Raw genomic sequence first — 17,374 nt, forward strand, 5'->3', positions numbered from 1 at the left:
GTTTTAAAGTGGGTGTGGGGTATTGGGTGGCAAGGGTGGTTTTATGTTATAGGGTTGGTATGGGATTTGGGTGGCAAATGCATTTTTAGTGTTTAAGGTGGGCATGACTCTAGCAGAGGCAAGGGCGTTTTTAGGGTTCAGGGTGAGTATGGGTTTGTTGGGGTCAAGAGCATTTTTAGTTTCTAGGGTGGGTATAGATTTTTACACGGCAAGTACATTTTTAGGTTTTTCCAGTGTTATGGGTTTTTGGGTGGCGAGGGCATTCTAAAGTTTTATAGTGGGTATGGAATTTGGGTGGCAAATGCGTTTTTAGGGTTTAGGGTGGGTATGAGTCTATCAGAGGCAAGGGCATTTTAAGGGTTCAGGGTGAGTATGGGTTTTTGGGGGTAAAGACCATTTTTAGGTTCTAGTGTGGGTATGGGTTTTTGTGTGGCACGTGCACTTTAAGGTTTTTCCAGTGGTATGGGTATTTGGGTGGCTAGAGCATTCTAATGTTTTAGAGTGGGCATGGGGTATTCAGTGGCAAGTGTGGTTTTATATTTTAGGGTGGGTATGGGATTTGGTTTGCAAAAGCGTTTTTAAGATTTAGGGTGGGTATAAGTCTATCAGTGGTATAGATTTTTGCGTGGAAAGGGTGTTTTTATGTTTTACAGGGGTATGGTTTTTCAGGTGGCTGGGGCGTTTTCGGGTGGATATGCATTTTTGTTTGGCATGGACGTTTTTAGGTTTTAGGGTGGGGTTTGGTTTTTGGGGAGTCATGGGAGGGCGTTTTTAGGTTTTAGGGTGGGGCTTTTGGTTGGCAAGGCGTTTTTTATGTTTTAGGGTGAGTATGCATTTTTGGGCAGCACGGGTGTTTTTAGGGTTTAGGGTGGGTGTGGAGTTTTGGGTGGCGAGGGTGGTTTTATGTTTTAGGATGGGTATGACTTTTGGGTGGCAAGGACGTTTATAGGGTTTAGGGTTGGCATGGGTTTTTGGGTGGCAAGAGCATTTTTAGGTTTTAGGGTGGAATGGATTTTTTGGTGGGAAGGGCGTCTTTAGGTTTTACTGTGGGTATGAGTTTTGTATGGCAGAGGCATTTTTAGCTTTTACTGTGGTTAGGGTTTTTGGGGGTGCTAAGGGCAGTATATATATATATATATATATATATATATATATTCATGTGTGTATATACACATATGTATGTACTTATATGTGTATAGGTGTGTAGATTATGTGGATTATGCTTACATCTGAATTTTTACCACGCATGTGCCTTTACAACAAAATGTTTGTGGTGAAGGCATACATGGTAAAGTAATATGCATGGTAAATGATTTTGTAGTAAAGGCATGCATGGTAATTGCATGCATGATTCTGTCATACAATCTTGTAATAAGACTGGTTAGATATCTCTCACATTTGTGATTGATGAACCCATCCACTAAGCTCTATTGTTCTGACTATTGGTTATGGAACCCAATGGAAATCAGACCATTAGCAATAATATAACATATATGTATATACATATTTAACCTAGCCTGTTTTGTTATCTAGTTACAATTTACATCTGGCAGAAATGCCTTGTAATCATTCCATTTGTGTCTTTTTCACAGACATGGGACGCAGAACTGGAGAGATCAGCAGAAGCTTGGGCAGAAACGTGCTTGTGGGAACATGGCCCTGCAAGCCTGCTGCCATCAATCGGACAGAATCTAGGTGCCCACTGGGGGAGGTACTTTTTATGCATATACTTTGCTGAAAATAAATTAAAAACCTAGATCAATAAAGCATTATGTGGTGGTCATTATTCAAATGATCTTTAAAGAAGACAGACCACTATATTTTTAGCTCATCAACTGTTTTAATAGACTCTTCAGTAAATAGATGGTGTACCTCACCCATAACACACAGTTGTTTTTTAAATTGTAGATATGGTAATTAATACAACAGCAATAGAACGGAATTGTCATATTGTGTTGAGCAAGGACAAATGTGGATTTAAGAACCTGTGAGGAAGACTTTACATTGTAGTCCACCACTGATAGTATAAGATAAACAGAACCCTCCCCCCACATTGATATGTCAAGATTCAGCTTGATATTAAACTGTGCCTTACAGAAAGAGATGGTGACTTTGGAACAGAAAAGTTGGCAAGTGGAGTAAAGCAGCTCATCAAGAGTTGTTATGTGGTAATCAAAGCTGCATACAATATTTTATTGTAATTCTAACAGATGAGGCTGGATACATGAAACAATATAAATTAGCACTGGAGGATTTGGTAAATCTTGGTTGTGGCGTGAGTGAACAGTTAGATTGGAAAAAAATTTATGATCTTTGGCATTGAATAAAAAGAGATAGATCTGGTACTTATGATGGGCTGCTTCTCAGCTCCTGAATCAGCAGGGACTGGGCTCACTATCAACATCAAACATGTTTGAATGGTGGAACTGACTATCATGTTGCGCAGCAAAACAGCCTGCATCTTGCTATTTGGCAGGTTTCCTAGGAGTAGCTGAAGAGCACTGGATAATTGGTGATATAACATTACTAAAATATTGCTGTGATGATCAATGCCTAATTAAAAAATATATATATATATTTGCTTAATTACCAGTGCAATGGATCATTAAACATGCTTGTAAGAGAATTATTGATGGGCAAACACCACAGCTATTCTTGTGTAACCAACAACCATCACCACTTGCATGGTATAGTAGATGATGATCCCTCACTGCATAGCCTTAACTTAGTGGAGACATGGAAATACATTGTTGGTGTAGGTGAAATATTGTATCAGTAATAGCCTGGTATTCCATGGACATTCATAAATATTCTATGTTTGACTCCAACATTAGTTTAACAGAAATATTCAAATTTCTTCCTAGAGGATGTGTAACAAAACTAATGAACTTTATGATTGACCCGCTGTACTTCAGGGAGCTCATAGAATTACAAAGAGGAACAGTTGCTCTTAAGTGGAGCTTGAAAGTTTTTTCTGTTACAACACTTTGATATAACAAAGTGGCAGATGTTTTTACCACACTGGAGCAATACAATGGAGTCCTTCAAAGTAATGTTCACATATTGAGTTACAAAGAGCCACAAGCTAATTTCACTGAGGCAGCACTGGAAATCTCTGCAAGTCACTTACATCATGTAGGTACTGTCAGATTCATCTGTCTTTAGATTTACTATGGATAAGAGTATACAATACTGTACAGAACCAAGATGCTAATTGTGTTTCTTGGAAGAATATGAACAATAACATGGAATCCAATGCCTGGAGTAATGAATGTGAATGACATTCTGTTGTATGCTACAAGTATGACATTTAAGTTTGAATGTTATTGGTTAAGTGGTGAGTGTAAGCTAGGGCAACAGGTAAAGCTTGTTACAGATAATTTTGTGTTGTGTGCTTCCTTTTAATAGGCAGAAATAATGGTTTAATGATTCACACAGAATATGTAAAGGGTCTTCAAATAACAGGTCTTTCAGTATGTAATACTGACATTGTGTGTTTTTTATGCAAATTATTTCTGTGTGTTGTTTGTGTTAGACTGTAGTTTGTGTAAAGTACATATATCATTTTATGAAACATGGTGAAAAAAGACATGGGTACTTAGATCATGCTTGAAAATAATAATCCATATTACCAGAAAAAGAAAGTATATTGCCAGAAATGAAGAATATTAAGGTCAATGTAACTAGCTGTTTTAGAGGACAGAAATCTAAACAAAGTTGATACTGAAAAGCATCCACCATGTCTCATTACTGCCTTTCATTCTTCATCGAGAGGGGTCATGTTTATAATAAAGAACATGTTGGGGGTAATTTTGGATGGAAGGAAGCGGAAATATTGTTTTTGATTAAGGTGAACTTAGAAGAAAAGCTTTATGTTCTTGACAATGCACATGCTACTACAGATGTCAATGGCAAATGTGTACAGATTTTCTCAAGCTATTTTAATTTCGATTACAAAGAGTCAATTTATCACTCTACTAAGATTTCAATTTGGTGCAACCTACCATGATGGAAAAGCTAAAATTGGAAATTGTGGGGTGGTGCTGGATGACTGGAGAGTCATGGGAGATATTTTACATTATAACCAGCTGTACATAATGATTTTCACAGACTGAATGTTTCATAGTAGCTTAAGCATAGTACCAAACCATTGGTTAATGACATTATTATCATTGGTTTAGGGAACATGCCAGTAAATGTGAGAATGGCTTTTTGTTGGAGTAATAGAGGCCCACGGAGATGCAGTCTATCTTGCAGTGTCCTGATGAAAAAGGATATAAACATTTTATAACTAAGGAACCTAGGGCCAGATGTAGCAAAAAAAGATTTTGCGAATCGGAAATTGCGAGTTGGTGCGACTCGCAATTTCCGATTCGCAAAATCGTATGCAGAATGGTGTCTCAGACACCTTCTGTGAATCTCAAGGGGGTCTCAAAGACCCACCTCATTAATATTTGCAATTTGCAACCCCCTTGAGATTCCCTGCACTCACAGGGATGGTGGCCTGCTGGAGACAGCAGACCTCCATGTCTGTGACTGCTTTTTCAATAAAGCAGTTTTTTTTTTTGTATTGCAGACCGTTTTCCTAAAAGGAAAACGAGTTGCAATACAAAAAAAAATAATTAACATTTGATTTCGTTTTTTCAGAGTAGGCAGTGGCCACTGCCTGCTCTGAAAAAACATTTTTAGCGACATTCACAAAGGGGAAGGGGTCCCATGGAGACCCCTTCCCTTTTGCGAATGAGTTAGCACCCACTTCAAGTGGGTGGTAACTGCGAATTGCTTTGCAGCCGCTTTTGCGGTCACAAAGCAATTCTGCATCGCGGTGCGAGTCGCAAATAGGAATGGAACACCACTTCCTATTTGAGATTCGCATTCCCATTTTGCGAGAATGTGCATTGCGATGGCCGTTTGCGCCATGCCAAACGGTTACTACATCTGGCCCCAAGACTCTTTCTATAGGTCAAAGTGAGTACTATTCAGAGTGCACAGATTAAAGTGAGTACTATTCAGAGTGCTCAGACTATAAGAAGAACCTCAATGGCTTTTATACATTTGGGGAAAAAATTAGCTATTTTCACGAAAGAAAAAAATGGGAGGAAAATAATCCCAAAATACACTAAAAGAAAAGAAGGCAACAGGAAAGAGTTTTTTTCTGACTCGATTCATAATCATCAACACTATACCAATACATGAAATAAACATAAAGTAGCTAAAAATAAATGAATACAACTTAACTGAATTGATAGCGATAAAGTGTGAGTATAATTTTAAATATTTATCAATGTTCAAGTGATAATGTTTAAAACTAGACACTGGAATTTGAGTCTCAGGTGATAAATAAATTGGAAAACTTTCAACATATAGTTTGAAAAATGCAGACTCTTCTGATAAAATGATGGAATATGCATTATCTAAGCCAATTGAATTTAGATATTTAGATTTCATGAGCAAATGATTATTCAAATGGTTTAATTCAGCCTACAAATCAGTAGTGATGGATCTGAAAGCAACAAGAATGTTTCTTTGTAGCTTTAATTTACCGTACATACCCAATGAAGAAGAAACAATCCTTGATGAATACACAATTATCTGGCATTTGAAATTTAAATTAAAGACATGAGGTAAAGTAGGTTCTAGACTTGGATGGTTTGCTGACATTTCATTATAAGCTATGTTGTAGTCACATTAAGGCAGAGCAGAAGCCCCGCCAGATACTGGAGAAGTTCCAGCTCTGCAAACTCTGTGCCCCACTTCCCCTATGTAGAAATGGGGAACCTCAGAGTGATCACCCAAGGAGCCTCTGCAGGCTCTTCAGCAGTCAGTAATGGGCAGCAGCCTATCTGCCACAAGGCTACCACCTTAGATGCATCATGAGACCAGACCTATTTAAAATAGTCATTCTGATACAGTATTTCTGTGCCAAGGTCTGCCACATCAACAATGGCTCCTCATGCAGGGAGAACTTTCCATGCATGTTAAGGAGAACCTCTGTTGTTGTTCATAAACAAATCCCACTTTCGTAGCTTGTTTCTGGGAAAGAAAATGCACAGCTTGTGTCAGGAAATGGACATTGGTGTCCTGCTTACTCTTAAAGGCTGGTCTGAGCACTAAGAAGCACTTCCCTGAGTTCAAGTTCTAGGTAGTTGAGAGTATGCACTCACAGAGTCAGACGCAGACTATCTCAGACCATAACTTCACAAAAATCTAATTAATGGTTTTATTAGAACATCACAGTCTGCATCTTTGTCATCATTATTTTTGTACCTTCAAAAGAGGGAGATTTAAGGGCATATATATGTTGCAGAGCTCTCAAAAAAATTACTTTGAAGATTCTATACCCCTTGCATTTGATATCTGTGTTATTAGTTCAGATTAGAAATGCTAAGTCATTCAATAGTGAAATTAAACTGGGCTTACCATCTGATCAAGGTCGAAGTGTGTGATGAGTGGAAGAGGGTTTTCCATAAAACTTTTGAATTAGCTGAATTCCAAGTCATGCATTTGGACCCTCCATGCTCCTGCAGTGTTTCAGTATTTTATTGATGAAGTATTGAGGGGTTTTAGGATACATTTTACATTGTCAATCTAGATTATATTTTGATCTACTGTGGTTCCTTGGAAACTTGCATATAATGATTTAAGACAGTGTTATACTGTATAAAGGAACAACACTTTTTACTAAAATGTGTAAATGCCTTTTTCACACCACTACTTGGAATTCTTGGGTTACATCATTACAAATGAGGGAATCAAGATGGATGAAAAGAAAGTAACCGCAATAGTGCAATGGCCTGCACCTATTTCAGTTAAGATAATTCAGATGGTTATTTTGGACTTTGCCAAGTTTCATTGGTATATTCCTCAGTTCTCTTACATTATGCCACAGATCACAAAGTTACTACTGAAAGGAGTAAATTTAGTTTGGTCAGCTAAAGCATATAAGGCTTTACATTTTTTTAAAGTGCTATAAATTTGAAACACCCTTATGTAGACTGTCCTTTCATTTTTGAGATAGAAACATCATATAATGTGATGGGAAATGTGGTATCTAAAGGAGATTCAAATACTGAGCAGTTTTACTTACACCTAGGCAGCTCAGATGGACTCTGTTCTTCTCTTTGTTTTTAGACCTCGTCTAAAGAATGCACGGGCTGTTGCCTTATCACGACAAGGTTAGTTGGAGGGGAAAATTCAGATACTTAGAATCCATCATTCATTTAATCTTCAAAGGGGCTGTGCAATCATTCTGTTGATTTAATCAATGTAGATACATTTTTTGTCATCTGAACAAGGAAATCAATATGAACATAGTGGATTATTTAACCATGAAATAGATGTATGTTTATCACTGAATCAGTTAAGAGAATGGGCTATGAGTTAACATTGTTATTCAAAGTGACTTGCCATCTTGCAGTTGCTTAGACTTTAACAACAGTACAACGATGAGTTTCGTAGCCAAGATTAAATGCTGATGGTGAAAGCAATGTGCAAATATGTTCAATTTGTGACTAAATCAAAAATTCTTATAGAAAATCTGTTCGACTTTTGAGACATTTTCCTGTTCCTCCTAGAATGTGTCTATGGGTGATTTGAATAGTTAAAAAAACATTTGCCTAGGATAGGTAAATTTATATTTGTACCTGGACTGTCCTCGTCTAAAGAATTAGCACAGCTTTTTCACAACATATTGCTCATTTACATTGTGTTCCACAGGTGTTGATTACTGTTACTCACAGAGGATTCCAGTTCTTTTAAAATTCTGGTTTGTCTTATGTAAAGAATCAGGTACAGAGGTTTGTCTGTCAACCAGTTATTTTCTTTAAATGGATAGACAGACTGAAAAATTTAATCAGTGCAATTCTCCAATCATCAAAAGGATGATTGGAGCAAGATGTTGCATTCAGCAGAGTTACTATACAAGAACCAAAGAGCATCCATTTGTTGGGGATTCTCTTGTATGTATGGTCATCGTCCTTGTAACTTTGGTCAGTTTTTGGCAAACTCAATTATTTCAGTGCTAGAACATTTATCTGAGTTAATTGATATTCCGAAGTTTGCACAAGATTCCTTAAAAAGCTAGATGTATAAACGTTTGGTGCACTTTGTTAAATGAGGTTCTCCTCCTAGGTGAGAAATGTGACTGCCAACAATGAATTTGCATTTTAAAGAATCTGACTGACCCCAGGAAGCTTGTGCAGGAAGCGGACCGCTGGGAGAGCACCAGGGTCCTAAAGAGGTATGGGGGAGACCACGCCAAGGGTGGGCAGGGTTCCTCTTAGAAGAAAGGGGGAGCAAGGGTAAAAAGGGTGAGTTCTCTAAACGGCCCTAAACTGATTCCCAGGGTAAGGATTCCAACCCCCAGTGAGAAGAAGCCATGGTTCTCCAAAGGGAAGCCAGTGGCAGATGGTCCCCCACGTAAGTGCTATGCATATGACCAGGTAGGTTATGTGAGGGATACCCCAAATGTCCCAAAAGTACACCGGCACCCTGTGGTGCGCTGTCCCAGGGTTTGGCCAGTGTAGCACTTGGGGAGGAGTTGCTTCCAGGTGGGAGGGAGCCAGCTGAGGTGACCCTTGTCTCACTAGGGGACAGTGAGATGGTCCAGAGAACCCTAGTGCCTGAGAACACTAAGAAGTACAGGCAGTGGGTGACCATCAATAGACAGAGGGTGGAGGGTCTGAGAGACACATGAGCCAGTGATCCTACAGTGAGGAGTCAGCTGGTGTCTGAAGAGCAGATTGATCCCCGGGTACTTCACCAAGTAGTTGCAGTGGACAACTCAGCGCGCCTGTGCAGAGTGGTGCAGGTTCCCTTTGAATGGGGGGGTCTCAGGTTCTTTGAAAGTAGCTGTGAGACCAACCATGCCTGTTGATTGTTTGCTTGGCAATGACCTTGAGGATTCCCCTTTGGAAGGAGGTGGAACACAGGTCTCACTTGGAGATGTTGGGTCTGCCTTGGTGGGTATGCGTATCCACCCAGTCATTGGCAGCCCGTCAGGGTGGTCAAGAGCCCCTGGAGCCTGAAACAGTGTCCTAGGGGACCACCAGGAAGAGGAAGGGCAGGGGGCATGGGAAACTGGCCCCAGAAGTTCCCATGGTCTGGGAGGTGGTGGACCCTGATGGTGACGCCCCGGAGCCTACAGGGGAACAGGTGGCTGAACTGGGTGAGGTCCCTGCGCTGCCACAGTGACAGGAGGAGGGGGGGCCGACCAGGGAAGCATTCTGTACAGCACAGAGGACATGCCCTACTCTGGAGGGTTTGCGGCAGCAGGCTGCAGATCAGGCGGCTGGCAAGGAGCCAGGATCACACCTGATCTATTGGGAGGATGACCTCCTGTATAGTGAGCCTAAGGTTCCTGAGCCTAGGTCAGCCCATGTGCTGGTGGTACCCCAGTGCTTCAGGTCCTTCCTACTGGGGCTGGCTCATGATATGCCTTTAGCAGGATATTTGGGGCAGGACAAGACCTTTGAGAGGCGTGTCACCAACTATTACTTGCCCCTAATGTGCAGGCACTCAGATGCACATTGCAGGTCTTGCCAGACTTGTCAGTCAACTGGCAAGAGTGGAGGGAAATGTAAGGCTCCCCTCCAACCTTTACCTGTTTTGAAAGGGTAGGGATTGACATTGTGGGGCCTCTGGATTCTAAGACAGCCATGGGCAACAGGTTCATCCTGGTCTTGGTGGACCATGCTACCCAGTACCCAGAAGCCATTCCTTTGAGATCAATCACTTCCCCTGTGGTGGGTCGTGCTTTGATGTTTTTTTTTACCCGCATGGGGTTTCCCAATAAAGTGGTATCTGATAGGGGTACCAACTTCATATCCACGTATATGAAGTCTCTGTGGAAGGAGTGTGGGGTAACCTACAAGTTCACCACCCCTTACCCCCCCCAAAGTAATGGTCTGGTTGAGAGATTCAACCGCACCTTGAAAGGCATGATCATGGGCCTGTCAGAGCCCTTGAGGCAGAAGTGGGACGTCCTCTTGCCATGCCTTCTGTTCGCCTACAAGGAGGTGCTTCAAAAGGGACTTTGAGATCATCTATGGCCACCCTGTGAGGGGACCTTTAAGTCTGGTCAAGGAGGCTTTGGAAAAAGCTCCTGGTAAACCCCAAACCCCCCCCAGGATGGATTCAGTTACATGCTGGCTTTGAGAAACCAGACTCCCAGCTTCAGGAGTCTTGCACAGGAGAACCTGGAAGCAAGCCAGGAGGACATGAAACGCTGGGATGGCCAAAATGCCACTCTGGTCGAGTTTCAACGTGGACAAAAAGTGTAGGTGATGGCACCAGTGGAGCCTAGGGCACTCCAGGATAAGTGGACTCAGCTATTTGAGGTGATGGAGCGCAACAGTGAAGTCACCTACCTGGTGGACTTGCAGTCTTCAAGGAACCCTTTAAGGGTCCTGCATGTCAACTGCCTCAAGCAGCACTTTGAGCGGACTGAACTGTCCATGTTCCTTTCGGCAGGTGATGGGGTGGAGGAGGAGAGTGAGCCTCTTCCTCACCTCCTATCTGCAGAAGAGAAAGATGGGTCTGTGGAGAGAGTGATCCTCTCCCCCTCCCTGACTGAAGAGCAGCAGGGTGACTGTCACCACGTGTTGGGGCAGTTTACCTCACTGTTTTCCCTGATCCCAGGGGTCACACACTTGTGCACACATGATGTGGACACTGGGACAGTCCACCCATTAAACAGAAAGTTTACAGGGTGACTGACAGGGTCGGGGCTTGCATTAAAGATGAAGTATCCCAAATGTTTACCCTAGGGATTATTGAGCACTCCAGCAGTCCTTGGGCCAGCCCAGTGGTAATGGTCCCAAAGGCTGCTACACCTGTTGCCACTCCAGAACTCAGGTTCTGTGTGGACTACCAGGGACTCAATGCGGTCAGCAAGACTGACGCACACCCCAACCCCGGAGCTGATGAGCTCATTGACCGGTTGGGAGTTGCCAAGTACCTCAGTACATTTGACTTAACATCTGGGTACTGTCAGATTGCCTTAACTGAGGGGGCCAAGTAGAGGTCAGCATACTCTGTCCCAGATGGACACTTTCAATTTAAAGTCATGTCATTTGGTGTGAAGAATGCCCCTGCCACCTTTCAGAGGTTGGTCAACCAGGTGTTGGCTGGGCTGGAGGAGTTCAGTGCCGCCCACCAGGATGACATTGCTGTGTTTAGTTCCACATGGGATGAACATCTGCAACACCTCTGGAGAGTGTTAGAGGCCCTGCAGAAGGCAGGCCTCAGGATTAAGGCGAGCAAGTGCCAAATAGGGCAGGGTTCGGTGGTGTACTTGGGACACCAGGTTGGGAGTGGCCAGGTGGCACCCCTACAGCCAAAAATTGACACCTTTTTGGCTTGGGAGCCTCCCATGACCCAGACTGAAGTGAGAACCTTCTTAGGTCTCACAAAATACTACAGGAGGTTTGTCAAGGGGTATGGTGCCATTGTTAAGCCCTTGACTGAGTTGACTTCAAAGAAGCAACCCCAGAAAGTGATCTGGACAGAGACTTGCCAGAATGCTTTTGATGCCCTGAAGGTTGCCATGTGCACAGCACCTGTGCTGAAGGCACCTGACTACTCCAAGGAGTTTGTTGTGCAAACAGACGCCTCAGAGCATGGTATTGGTGCAGTACTCTCACAGCTTAATGAAGAGGGCCTAGATCAATCAACCCATAGCCTTCATCAGCAGGAAGTTACTTCCCAAGGAACGGAGGTGGAGTGCCTTAGAACGAGAACCGTTTGCTGTGGTCTGGGCGCTGTTGAAGCTAAGACCCTACTTGTTTGGGACTCATTTCCGGGTTCAGACCAACCACAGGCCCCTAAGATCGTTAATGCAGATGAGGTGTGAGAATCCAAAACTGTTGAGGTGGTCCATTTCCCTACAGGGGATGGACTTTACGGTGGAACTGTACTGGTACAGAACACGCCAATGCTGATGGTCCGTCCAGGTTCTTCTGCCTTAGTGATGAGAACTCCCATGAGCTTGGGTAGTTGCTCCCCACTTTCAGCTGGTGGGGACCCGTGTTAGACTTTTCATCCTTGGTGTGGTCTTCCTTAACGTTTTGCCTCTGTTTCCCAGGTTGTTGATCTGTGCTGGACTCTGTCTTTGCTGTTTTTGTTACTCTGGGCACTTTACCACTGCTAACCAGTGCTCAAGTGCAAGTGCTCCTTCACAAAATGTGTATGTGAATGGCTTATCCATAATTGGCATATTTGATTTACTAGTAAGTCCCTAATAAAGTGCACTAGAGGTGCCCAGGGCCTATAAATCAAATGCTACTAGTGGGCCTGATGCACTGGATGTGCCACCCACATGAGTAGCTCTGTAATCATGTCTCAGACCTGTCACTGCAGTGGCTGTGTGTGCAGTTTTAAACTGTAAATTCGACTTGACAAGTGTACCCACTTGCCAGTCCTAAGCCTTCCCTTTTCTTACATGTAAGGCACCCCTAAGGTAGGCCATAGGTAGCCCCAAGGGCAGGGTGCAGTGTATGATTATGATAGGACATATAGGGCCTCATTATGACCCTGGCGGGCGGCGGAGGCCGCCCGCCAGGATGCCGCCCTCCAAAATACCGCGCCGCGGTCAAAAGACCGCGGCGGGTATTACAAGTTTTCCCCTGGGCTGGCGGGCGGTTGCTGAAAAACCGCCCGCCAGCCCAGGGGAAAACGACCTTCCCACGAGGATGCCGGCTCGTAATCGAGCCGGCGGAGTGGGAAGGTGCGACGGGTGCAGTGGCACCCGTCGCGTATTTCAGTGTCTGCAAGGCAGACACTGAAATACTTTGCGGGGCCCCCAGGGGCCCCGCGACCCCCCCTACCGCCATCCTGTTCATGGCGGCTTTCCCGCCATGAACAGGATGGTGGTAGGGGGGGTCGGAATCCTCATGGCTGCGGAGCGCGCTCCGCAGCCATGGAGGATTCACACGAGCAGCGGAAAGTCAGCGGGAGACCGCTGACTTTCCGCTTCTGACCGCGGCTGAACCGCCGCGGTCAGAATGCTCGTTGGAGCACCGCCAGCCTGTTGGCGGTGCTCCCGTGGTCGGTGACCCTCATAATAATGTTTTTTATGTGTCCTGGCAGTGAAATATTGCTAAATCGTTTTTCACTGTTGTAAGGCCTGTCCCATAGGTTAACATGGGGGCTACCTTGAAATATGATTAAAGTGTAGATTCCCTTGGGGAGCGGATAGATGTGGAGTTTGGGGTCTCTGAGCTCACAATTTAAAGATACATATTTTAGTAAAGTTGATTTTAAGATTGTGTGTCTGAAAATGCCACTTTTAGAAAGTGAGCATCTTCTTCCTAAAACCATTTCTGTGACTTTGCCTGTTTGTGGATTCCCTGTCTGGGTCAGTTTGACAGTTGGGCTGGTTGTACCTCTCACTAGACAGTAACACAAAGGGAGCTGGCGTGTAGCCTGCATATACTGATGAGCCATCTGTGCTGGGAGGGAGAGAAGGAGGGGTCACTTACACCAGAAAGGGCTGTGCCTGCCCTCACACAATGCAGTCTCCAACCCCCTGGTGGGTGTCTGGGACCTGGCCTGGGCAAGGCAGGATTTCACAAAGAAGAGAGACTTTCTTTGAAGTAGGCCTACTTCAAAGGGCAAAATGGGTATAAGAAGGGCACGCAGAACCACAGACTTTAGAACACCTCTGAGAACCAAGAGGAACCTCTGCCTGGAGAAGAGCTGAAGAGCTGAGGAAGAAGAGCTGCCCTGCTTGTAATTGTGCTTTGTGGAGCTATCCTCCAATTTCTGCTTCTGCCTGTGCTAGAGGACAAAGACTGGATTTTGTGTTGCCTTCCTTCTTGTGAAGATGTCCAAGGGCTTGATTTAGAGCTTGTCTCCTGTTACTTGAAGTCTCAGGGACAGCAAAGACTTCTCTCTGCCAGCACCTGGAGTCTCTGGAGAGACCCCTACTCTGCCTAGTGGTGCCCATCCAGTTCCTGGGACCCTGAAAGGAGAAGCTGGCAGCCCAAGAGTGAGAAATCCACACACAGAATGCCTTGCAGGGAAAAGATCGACTTGACTCCGATCTGCGGCTGAAAAATCAATGCGCCGCCGCTTTCGAGGCTGAAAATCAACGCTTGCGACCCGAAGATTGACACCCAGGGCTGGAGAAACTATGCACAGCATCGCTGATGGAGGCTGCTGAGATCGCAACCTGTGTTGCATGATTTTCGGATCATCGTGCGGCTGGATTTCCGCGGCAAACACCACTGGGCGAGTGAAAACAAAGCAAGGTATGCCCGGACCCGAAAGTGCTGACGGATCGACGCATCGCTGTCTGACAGAGAAAGGAAACGGCACACACCGACCCAACTAAAGGAGAAACGACGCAAGGTCTCGGTCGTGAGTGATATCGACGCATTGCAAGCTTTTTTTTGATGCACACTCGCCCGTGTGGGGTTATTTTTGATGCAGCCAAGGTACATTTTCACTCTAACAGTGTTAGTGTCTGTTTAAAATTACATGTAGACTCTTTTTGCATTTTTAGTGATAACTTGACTAGTGTATTGTGGACTTTTGTCATTTTGTTCTTGTTTTGGTTAGATAAATATTTTCTATTTTCCTAAACCTGTGTTGTGTCATTTTGTAGTGTCTTCATGAAGTTACTGTGTGTGTTGGTACAAATACTTTACACCTAGTGCTCTGAAGTTAAGCCTACTGCTTGTGCCAAGCTACCAAGGGGATGAACAGGGTTTAGCTGAGGGTGATTCGCTTTTAAACTGACCAGAGTGAGGGTCCTTGCGTGGACAGGGAGTAACCTGACTGCCAACCAAAGACCCCCATTTCTAACACTTTTAAATTGTAAACTAAATTTGTGGGGCTATTGTTGATAAAACAGATTACAAATCCATTAACTGTAGAACTGAAACTGCCTGCCTATGAAAATCCACCCAGTGTTTCATTTATTCCTTTTGAAGTCTAGTCTTGCAAAACACATTATGCGTCACATAATGCACACTTCACATTCCATGTCAGTTGAGTTGAGCTCCGAGCATTAAGCATATAAGATTTTGATGCAAGACCTATACATGGAAAATTGCAATATTTGATGCTCTGGAATGGTTTTGACTCTAAAGCGCAATCATGGGCACCAGCTACCAGTCTTAATCCTCCATGATTGCTGCAATATTTTTATGCAAGATATCCTGACACACCAGGAGTCTATGGATTTGGATTCTTATTAGATAACATAATTGGAAAGTTGCCACTGCAAAGTTACAAAGAAGTGTGATGAAGATGCATTTGCATTGAATCAAAAGAAGGATTGCATTCCCAGGGAGTGTTTTTCAATTGAACAGTTTTGCAGCATTTTAAAAACCAGGCAAAACTAATTTTGTGCTTGCAGGATCTTTCTCTGGACCTCTGCTCTGTCATTTAGAGGTTCTTCTTGTACCCAATTTAATATCCGGGCATCCCACCTTCCTTTCAGGCCCCAGTGGAAATGTATTGCAGACCAGGAGACTGCTGAAATGATAAATCCTAAACAAGTGGGACCATTTCGAAAACTAGCGGCTCTACTGCAGTCTGTCTTAGGGCGTTTACGTTGGCAATATACAGCAGTTGAAGCTGTCAGGTGTGGCCTCCCGGCCTCTTGGTGCTCGCCCTTTTTAATGAAGGCTCAGACATACAGGGATGAAATTCTGTTGCTTATGATCACTAACAGTTCAGTCGTAGATTGGCTCTTCCGTGGCCGATTCAAAATGTCAGTAACACTCCCAACAGAGCAATCAATGGTCGAGGGAAGCTGGCACATTGCGCACTTTTGTATGCTGTCCAATGAGGTAATATAAAATGAGATTGACACTGCTAGCAAATAGTACCCGACTGGGCTGACCTGAAATGCCTTTGTGTGAGTCTTGCAGTCAAGTAAAGTTGTCACAACAGACATAAAAACATTTTTTAAATTCTCTATTCAGTGGACAGAATCCAGGCCTGCGTCTGTCACCATCCCATTAATAATGTGTGGTCGACTAAAAGCATACCAAAGGCATACTTGGGTTGTGAGAAAAGTTATATTGCTTCAATTTTGTGCTGCTAAGCAGCCTTTTGTGATGAGCCTGTGCTCTTTAAGCTAGATATGACGTGCCAGTGACCTGATTTTACTGATATTTATTAAATACAGTTTGCATCGTGTCCTATTCTGGGAAGTTATTTAATTCAGGCGGTAGGAGCGGAGTCAATCTTCACCGTTACCCTTCATTTCAGTGCATTTCAATCCGGTCATACTATCATTCTTATAACATTATAAATAGCCCTTGGAAAGAGACTATTGTTCGAGAAACTACAGTAACCAGGGAAAGCACAGGCGCGTGACTAAATAGTGAACGCGTATGCTTCCTTAAAGGAGTAGTTGCTTAAAATACGAATTAGTTTAATAGATAAGTATGTAGCAGTGGGTGCAATCGCCTTTGAGGAGAATTATATTTCTTGCCAGGAACTTATTGGATATTTCGATAGATGTGCTTTTTTTCCTAGCTTTCATTGGAGGCGCATGTTTTAGTAATAAACATTACAAAGAGACGCTGCCATGCCTAAAAAATAAAAGCAAAACGCTTCCGGTCAGCATTAGTTACTCCCACAATGAGAGACCGTTTTGGGTAAAACAATTTCACAGTCTAAAAAAGGGACCCCAAAGGAGATTACAACAACTTCTGTGCTAACAGGTGCACATACACGCAGCATGCGTGTGTGGTCATATGGAACAATGGCTGAAAATTCCAAATCTGAAAGGTTAACCCTGAATAAAAACAAGCAATGGCAATGTCCACTGATATCGTGAAAATGTTTTTCGAAGGTTTCAGAATCATACAACGCAGATAACAAGATGGTTAGGAGCAGTGCAATTGTTCTAATATCAAGAAGAGGTAGAAGGCTGATGGCAGCGGCCAGTAAAAGGTTTCTGTCCTTCGACACGCACACACATGCAAAACACATAGGTGTGCGCACACAGACACGCACACACACTCACAGAACAAGCCTTGCATGCACATGATGTTCTCGTTTCTTACACATTGCACATAGCTGTTTCTCAATAGGCAAAAGCAGTGCACTCGTCCCCATAAGAGGGAATAGGTACAGCTTATGAAGCAGCAGTACGAGTATCATTGACTGCGTGATTCTGTGAATGAACGTGGGTCAAGCCTTTTAAGTGTATGTTTAGAATGTGTCAAAGAATGGTGAGGTGTAATGCTAGCATCTGGGGCATACAATATTGTAGCCAAAATCTCGACAATCAAAATGTTATTAACGTGAAAATAAATAGGTGATCCCTGCTTTACTGTAATTATTTCCAGATATATGAACCTTGATGATATATACATCTTTAAGGTACACAGATGCGGAATTAAGAGCAGTAAAC

At 43.4% G+C, this 17,374-nt stretch overlaps 1 protein-coding gene across 1 annotated transcript in view; it reads left to right on the plus strand.

Moving 5' to 3' along the window:
• Positions 1–17,374, plus strand: part of CRISPLD1 (cysteine rich secretory protein LCCL domain containing 1) — a 268,634-nt gene that overhangs the window by 75,688 nt on the left and 175,572 nt on the right. The window contains exon 3 of the mRNA XM_069220372.1: positions 1,593–1,711. Coding sequence (XP_069076473.1) covers positions 1,593–1,711 — 119 coding nt within the window. The remainder of the gene's footprint in view (positions 1–1,592; positions 1,712–17,374) is intronic.

Source organism: Pleurodeles waltl, chromosome 2_2, assembly GCF_031143425.1.
Source record: "Pleurodeles waltl isolate 20211129_DDA chromosome 2_2, aPleWal1.hap1.20221129, whole genome shotgun sequence".
NCBI lineage: Eukaryota > Metazoa > Chordata > Amphibia > Caudata > Salamandridae > Pleurodeles > Pleurodeles waltl.